Source organism: Liolophura sinensis, chromosome 7, assembly GCF_032854445.1.
Source record: "Liolophura sinensis isolate JHLJ2023 chromosome 7, CUHK_Ljap_v2, whole genome shotgun sequence".
NCBI lineage: Eukaryota > Metazoa > Mollusca > Polyplacophora > Chitonida > Chitonidae > Liolophura > Liolophura sinensis.
Genome location: NC_088301.1, coordinates 12,888,190 through 12,896,927, shown reverse-complemented (window position 1 = coordinate 12,896,927; position 8,738 = coordinate 12,888,190). Strand labels below are relative to the sequence as shown.

Genomic DNA, 8,738 nt, shown 5'->3' with positions numbered 1-8,738 from the left:
TTTACATGGCATGAATCTTCATTGTGTCTTCCGGCATCATGGAAAACTGTTGACTGCTTCTTTTTATATTAGGCCGTCTTAATGTCTTAGTTTGTCTTCATACTTTAATGGTTCGTGTTAAACGTTGACTTGGAAATAGATCTCGAGATGCATCCCTTTTAGCGGATAAGTGGTGTAAGAATACGACACCTAAACTCTACCCATTCTGCTGAGGTTTCTCCACCTATTGGTACATGTGCCACGTCAAAAGTCAGTAAAACTTTTCTGAGTGCTTCATAAAACACTATCTAAACACATAAAGCCAACGACGACAGTGGGATTCTTAGTAAACGGTCACCCGAAACAATTTAAATGGAACCTCTTGACAATGTTTGTCAAAATGCGTAAAGGCAGACAACATTAGAAAGAAGTATATATGAGATGATAGACCACTGAAAACTGTCCAGGAAAATAGCTGGATTTATTTTTCCAGAACACTACACTGGTCTGTTGTGACCCAAAAGGTATCTTTGACGTTACATCCATACTTTTTGCCTGAAATAATTCGTTTCAAGGTCAAATTGGCGAATGCATTCATAGATCTATATGTATATGCATTCAGTGGTTCAAAAGTGGTCAAAAAAGGCCATCACAAAATCCTATGATTTAAACGCATTTTGGTAGGTTAGAAAAGGTGGTGGAAAAAATACAATAAAAATATTCTTTTTATGGACAGTGTTTAATACTCTTTCATCTGACATATACTTCACGTTCATCTGACATATACTTCACAGCAACCTGTGGATGGTCGTAGGTTTCCCTTGGGATCTGCATGGTTTCCTCCCACCATAATTCTGGTCGCCATCGTACAAGTGAAATATTCTTTTGTACGGCGTAAAACATAAATCATATAAAAAACCCACACACAAATAAATAATGAGGTGTCCGAGTCAACACTGGCAAAGATCAGTTTCTAATTAGTAAGAAAGAAGATAAAGTATGAAATCAGCACGAATTCATATAAAGAGAAGCACTTAACAGTTTTCACTGAGGACAGAAATGACAGATACCTCATTGAATTGCCACGTACGTAATCGGAAATCTTCTAACTGTCATGCACATGCGTATTACCAGAATATCCCATTTTCTAGATTATGATTTCATTACATTTTTTGGACATATTTTGACCCTGGGTTGTAAGATCATCTCTTGCGTCGTGTACTTTGTGTGAAGTAGAGAAATAAATACACCAGTTGGGTATCAGTTGTGAATGTTATAAAAATTGATGGGGCCACTTGCCCAAAGGAATCGTAAGCCTAAGTTGATAGTAGGCTTAACATACAACTTACACCACTTTAAACGAAGGGATTTTAACCTACAATGATCATACCTTACAATCACATATTACAATTGAATCTGTTCACAGCTTAGCTGCTGAGTAATTATGACAGTTATTGGCTGGTTCATTTTCAGTTCCCCATTATCTATGAGTCAGATTTGATGTACATTCGCGATCGTAACTACAAAATGTTACAATTCCTTTGTGCAAGCGCGTGCCTTACCTTTAGCATAAATTTTAAACATTGTAGGGTTTACAACAGATTGGAGATAAGATCTATTTGTGTAAACAGGCCCACTACTATTAGGTTCAGGTGTTGGCCCAGCACACTAGCATGATGCAGTTGAGCTGATACAAATCCACTTTCAAGCGCTGAGCGCACACTTCCTGATTCAAAGAAAAATACACTTGGAATAGCGTGTTTTTTATTTTCAGTCTTTAATATGGTGCATTTACTGGTTAAGCTTGGATTTTTTACTCTTGACCCACTGTCAACGAACTTTGTGACCTCTGCGAAATCGATGAAAGAGAATTAAAATAATTTGTGTTCTGTGATACATAAAACCTTCCGCTTTTACTAGAACTAAAGTAAACCACATGCATGGACAGTTCATAAAATGCATACTTTTCTAATTATTCAATAAATACTTTATGGCGTAATCAATAAAATTTCCCTCTTTAGGTCATAGTGTTTGTGTGGGTGGTAGGATGCGTGATTATATATGAGCAGGTGGAATGTGGAGACCTGTTGGGAATGAATTAGGACTGAGGTGGCGAAGTGCTATTGGTGGTGTAAAATCTATACAAACGGCAATTATTCTAAGTTTAGATACTGAGGAATAAACGCCATTGAGTACACAAATGACAAATTTATGATATCCTTGCATTACGTATATGCAATGATTATCAGGAGGCATATGTGCGTATTATATAGGGTTTTGTGGTCTTGCAATGGATTTCCCAGTGAGCAGCTTTGGTAACATATGTGCAAGTCCCCAAGAACATCCATATTGCATTTATTAGCCCATATGTAATACACGTCAGCATTGAACAGATGTCACCTTAGCCCGATATACCTTTTAACTCTTTGGTAATGGAGAACGATTAAAAAGTAGTTCAGGCCTAATCTTTATATATATGTAATAGTTCATTTCTGTATTTCTCATGATGTTTAGTGGGCAAATTGGTGACGATTAATGACTCATGTTTTGCATAAGTTCAATGGCTAATTCAGTAGCGGCTGTATAGTGAAAGGTTCCATGATCAGGTTTGATTCGCACTGAAGTAAAATCAGTTATCTTTTTGCACGTGGTTAATTCTCAGTGAACTCATTTAAACCTGGATTGTATTGTTTTATCTCATTTATTTATTAAGATAAATAATGACAATCAGCATGAACGCTTTAGATTCAGCGACCAGCGAGGGTCCCATATAGAATATCCTCAGTTAAACTGATCGTAAATTGAACTTGTTAGATAGAAATATTCTCACAAGTTTCTCTCTAAGTTTCTGGCGTTTGAGCTTGCTTATTTACTACTTTAAATGTCTCTACCGGCTATTAACATATACACTTTCAAGACCGTAATCCCCGATATTGTTCAGAAGATCATAGTATCTATTCATCTGATTGGTGTTTTACGCCGTTCTCAAGAATATTTAAACGACGGCGACCAGAATTATGGCGCATGGGAGGAAATCGCACAGAGAGTAGGAAAGAAAAATCATAGTAATGAAATGACGTGTTGATTCCACACGATTTTATGTCATGTACTTTGGCGTCCATATCAAACATTCACACAACCACAGTCACATGTATGTACAGTTTGGGAGTAAAAGTATACATTCTCACTATATTTATTTGTTTGATTGATGTTTTACGCCGTAATCAAGAATATTTCACTTATACGAAGGCTGCCGGCAGTTTGGTGAGAAAAAAACGGACAGAGCCCGGGGGAAAACCCACGATCATCCGCAGGTTGCTGGAAGGCCTTCCATTCTCATTCGAAAGCCTCCGTTATAAAGACTTTTGGCACAAAAGCTTGGAGTTTTCAAAGATTTTTAGACTTGTGATCCTGCAAAGAGGAAATGATATCGGATTGCCGCGTTTGGGGTAGGTAACTCTCCAACAGATATATAGGCAGACATTTTGAATGTTGTGTCACAATCATCATACAAGTTACATAACTTAGAAGTACCGCTGGTGACTATGATCGTTACGGACGACCAATAGTCAACACCCATGAACACCAATCAACAAGAAGGACAGAAACCCTAGTTAAAGATTTATTTATTTGGTTGGTTTTTACCCAGCACTCAAGAATATTTCACTTATACAACGGCGACCAACATTATTGTGGGAGGAAACCCACGACCATCCGCAGGTTACTGCTATACCTTCCCAAATACGACCGGAGAGGAAGAAAGCATGAGCTGGGCTTGAACTCATAGCGAACGCATTGGTGAGAGGCTCCTGGGCCATTACGCTGCGCGCTAGTCAACTGAGCCAAGGAGGCCCCCAGAAACCCTAGTGCGTGGGTCAGGAAAGCCATTATACGCCGATGTTTATTTAACAATAATAATTTAATATGTTTGAATTAATATACGATATTAATATACCCACGACCCGCAGGTTGTTGCAGACATTTCCACGCGCGGCCGCAGAGGAAGCCAGAATGAGCTGGACTTGAGCTCACAGCGATCGCATTGTTGAGGCTCCAGGATCATTGCTCCGTCTTGGCACGCTGACATCCTCGGCGACTGAGGCCCCCAAAACAGCCCTCGACATAAGAGGAGATCGAACCGACCGATCACGTGTCGATCACCTCATTCGAAAAAAGGGGGACCGAAACGTCGGTTACCATAAAAGCCACAGGGGACCGATAAATAATTTCGGCAGATTAGGAGTGAACGTGTACGTAGTGTCTGCCGCTGCCGAAAATGCAACCGCTCAGTCAAAGGGGAGCTTGTCGCAGTGCGGCGCGAAGGGAAATGCATGCATGCGCTATGAGCCGTGGGTCAGGACGCAAAAGACATTTGGTCATCACAAAAATAAAACAGTTAATTGGGTCACTGTCCAAGCGCGGCGCACAGAAGGTGTAGTTTAACGTTCACTGATACCCATGTATCTTTACCAACCAGAAGTTTAGGGTCCAACAACACTGACAGGCATGCATATGCTGTGATCTGGACGATTCCAATTATTGGAAACTAAAGGGGTGGTGAGGTTGTTCCAATACGCGTGTGTTGTACTTCGATCTAGGAATTTCATAACTGTCAATGAAAACTTTGAAGAGAATACGTACTTGTATCATATATCACAAGGCCAATCTTAAAATGCATTGCATGGATTATTTTGCTTGAATTGGCTTGCAAACCTAAACTCAAAGGTCCCTTGTTCTGCTGCTGTCTAGAAATCTGGTGCCGCGTCTCTTTCAGGCGATTAAAACAATGCCAGCTAAGTTTTTGTCTTCATATTCATATCTGTCCATCTCTTATTCTATTGATATCGGTTCTGCTGGAAAGACAATGTACATGTATGTATTAATAGAATGCAATATATGTGTACATGTGTCCGTTTACTCGATCGCAAAACAAGGTAATCAAAACAAGGTTAAAGTCCATGGCATTCCACCGTTGGGTCAACGGTCGCCAGAAATAATAGCCAATCGTTTTAACTGCTAATTAGAATATTGACAGAGGCGCCGCGCTGTAGATGTTTGTCACAGTCCAGAGCGGAATATTGGCGCTACGTCGAGCAGAATCTTTTGAGGAGCTGACGAATATTGCTTAGATTTTAATCGTTATTTGTGTATAAATATGTTTTGATGGCTACCAAAAAGCCAGAGACTGTCCATCAAAAAACCTTCGAAAAGTGGCCTTTCAAGGAAGAGTTCAGAGTTTTGGCAACTGACAGTGATGGTAATATCACTAAACTGCAGTGCAAAATATGTGCGGACAACTTGGCAGCTATCAGGGCAGAGGCGGCAAGGCGAAATGTGAAAGGTGCAGCGTTTAATGGCATTGTGAACCTGGCAGACGGTGTTGAGTGCGTCCACCGAGGAAACTTATCTCGTCATATCAAACCTGGTGGACTGCATGACTGGGCCAAGCAAAGATTTGGCAAATCACCCGTGGCATCAACGAGCAGTGCTCCACAGGCAGGGTACGTACCATTTAAAGACATTAAATTTAAAGTTTAAAATAAATGTAACTGTATAGGAAAATGATACACACTGATGTAATAATGTAGAATATAATAATAACTTGTTAAATATAATCACGAAAATATTTAAAATATAGGTGCCGTATGCATATAGTTACACTGGTGTGCATGTGTTGTTCATCGTATATAGATTATAATTTGTAATGTTTAAGCTCGAGTTTCTAAATGATTTTCTCTCCCTTTTGTTTAAGGCCTCCCAGTGGATCTGGTCAACGCCGCATTGATATTCTTATCGACCAAACTTCAAGCACAGCATATAGGCACCTATTCAACACCGCCCTTTGCATTGTCCGGCATGAAAGGCCGTTTTCTGACTTTCGTAGTCTTGTTACGCTACAGCGCAAGAATGGAATCAAACTGTTAAGCGGAAAAGACACTGACAAATGTTGTCGCCAGTTCGTTTCTATAATGGCCGCAATACTCCGACAGGACATTGCAAAAATGCTGCTCCGCTCCAACTTCTTCTCGGGCCTTATGGACGGCTCCCAGGCCAGGAAGACGGGTTCAGAAAAGGAGCTAATCTATGCAAAAATTGCAGTGAACGGATGCACTGTAGAGCTCCTTGTAAAGTGCCAGGATATGGCCGAGATCGGAGGGGAAGATGCTCGAAGTTTAAAGCAGGCCTACGATCAGGCATTTTTGGATTCCTGTGAGGTGCCGAAGGAAAGGCATGACAAACTGATGGTGAGCATCTGCACTGACGGCGCCAGTGTAAACATGGGGAAATATAATGGCGCATGTACCCAACTGAAGGCTGAACGAGAGTGGCTGCTCGTGGTACATTGTTCAAACCATCGTCTGGAGTTGGCCATTAAAGATGCCTTTGCCTCTGACAAATCGTTCGAAGAAGTGGACGAAATCATGACACAAATGTATTATCACTTCAGAAACAGTGGCAAAGCCAAACGAATATTCACAGCGACAGCAATCGCATTGGGCGTTACTTGCGTCGCTTTCACGAAGGCGCACGGGACGAGATTTCAAAATCACAAGTACAGGGCATGCAAGGCCATGGTGATTAACTTTTTGCCCCTCTGCTTGTATTGTGAAAATATGATAGAAACACCAGGCGCGTGCAAGACAGAAACGGTAGCAAAACTCCGTGGATACCTACGAAAGTTCTTGTCATACTCCTATCTCAGCAGTCTTAACTTCTACATGCAAGTCCTGAGGGTCACAGCTCAAATGTCATACGTCCTGCAAACCCCAACGTCACTAATAACAGACGTCATTGAATCGATTTCAGAGGCAAAAACCAACCTTCGTGAATTGACGGCAACTGAAGAAGACTTGCCGTTCGATACGGAAGGGACAGCCGAGAGTGACAGTGTGAAACTATCGGCCAAAGCAACAAACTTGCCAGCGACGCTTGCCTTCAAGGAAAAACTAAACGAAAAACAAAAGAGACAGGTCGAAAAATACTGCACTATTGTGAAACAGGACTACGACATCAAGTTTGTGCGCCAAGGAAAAGCAAATGTCCGGAGAGTTAAAGAGACTCTGATCCCAGCAATATCTGAAGCTATTGATGCGAGATTTGCTCCTTTCCTCTCTGAACAAGAAATCTATGCATCTGTTCAAATAGCTGACCACAGATGCTGGGACTTCGAAGAAAAGACATTTGGTCTTGACAAAATCCAGAAGCTGAGTGAGCATTTTCAAGAGCCGCTGGGGTATCATGAGTACGACATGAAAAAGGCCCAATCGGAGTTCAGACAGCTGAAGGCCGTTGTTGCTGCGAAGTACAGAAAATTCCGCAACCCCTTGCAGCTGTGGAAAACAGTCTTTCAGCATTATGTCTCTAAGTATCCCAACATCCTACTGCTGATAGAATTGTGCCTTTGTTTTGCTTGGAGTTCTGCAACGGTGGAACGCGGTTTCAGTGTTTGCGGCCGGACCTTGACAGATGCCAGAACGTCCATGAGCAAGGGTACACTGGATGACCTGCTTGTACTCAGGATAAACTTGCCATCGCTCGAAAAACTGGACAGCGAGTATGAAACAAGCCTGGTGGATAGAGCAGTGTCACAGTATCTGTCAACACCAAGAAGAAAAAGTGGAAAGGCGAAGCAAGTCGCCAAATCTGGAGGTTCTAGCGAGCCTGGACCAGCCATAATGCCCACTCCATTCTCATCCAGCCGAAATCCTCTGTTAGAGGATGACAGTCATCTGTATATTTCAGAAACTGATAGTGACGCAGACAGTGTGTCTGATGATTCAGAAATAAGCGATGTCGAATCAGTGGAAATGCCGATGGAATTCGAAGAGGAGATTCTGAGTGATTAAAAACAAGATCGCCTACATAAAAGTGTAAAACTTTAGCTAGGTGCCATTAAATTTAGTTCTTTGCCTTGCACTGACTTTGTTGATTGACTGTTACATAATCATGGCTGAACTTTTCACGTCAACACGTTATTACTTCAACAGGAAAGAATGACTTTTGTGCAGATCTCGTTTATTTGGTTTTGAATTTTTAACGTTTTGCTTTGAACTAAAATATTTCTACAACATACATGTATAATATATATGATAATGTGTGTGGACGTCGTATCATTCTTGCACATTGATTACTTATTTAAACTCATTTTTTTACCTTTTATCGCAAACTTAAATACATGCATATAATATATATATATATAACGTTTGTAACGAAGTCGTGTGTGTGATGACATACACCTCGGGGGACCTGGCATTTCAATGCAATAACGTCTTATATGTTATGTCTTTTACATTAAAACCATTTAAGTATGATTGTGTGGTTTTGTTACATATTCAACTGCGCCTGTATTAAAGACAAACGTACAGAAGGCTATTTTTCAAAGACTTGCGCCAGCATTGGTTCTTTCGTGGTATGTTAACATACAATTACAACTCCAAACGGTAACAACGCGAAGTAACGAAAACTCCGGCCGATATGAGTCATTTGAAAAATAGTTTTTGCAAAAATAGGTATAGCAACGGATACGCCAGGTAGATATGTCATGCATATTTATCCTCATTGTAGAAAAGTCAATGTTCTCCTTCACCTCCTATCTTGCCAAAATACTGACTGCGAATCCACATGGCGTGAGTGAAATGTTTGTAGACATCGCCATGATCTACATGCATCAATCAATCCTTGTATTTAAATTCAATAATTACGTTCTATAACTTATGCGTATATACCGCAGGCTGGTAGTCATAAGTCTGCTTTAGACA

General features: G+C 40.8%; 1 protein-coding gene across 1 annotated transcript; it reads left to right on the top strand.

The window, feature by feature from the left end:
• The first annotated feature begins 5,142 nt into the window (after positions 1–5,142).
• On the top strand, positions 5,143–7,826 carry LOC135470655 (zinc finger protein 862-like). Its single transcript, XM_064749689.1, has 2 exons — positions 5,143–5,480; positions 5,732–7,826. Exons 1-2 carry the CDS (start codon positions 5,143–5,145, stop codon positions 7,824–7,826), a joined length of 2,433 nt encoding a protein of 810 aa, XP_064605759.1.
• The last annotated feature ends 912 nt before the right edge of the window (positions 7,827–8,738 follow it).

Bases quoted from the DNA above. Each gene is read 5' to 3' on its own strand.
- LOC135470655 (XM_064749689.1), top strand. From the start codon at position 5,143: ATGGCTACCAAAAAGCCAGAGACTGTCCATCAAAAAACCTTCGAAAAG. The intron at 5,481-5,731 runs GTACGTACCATT...CTTTTGTTTAAG, and splicing joins AGCAGTGCTCCACAGGCAGG to GCCTCCCAGTGGATCTGGTC.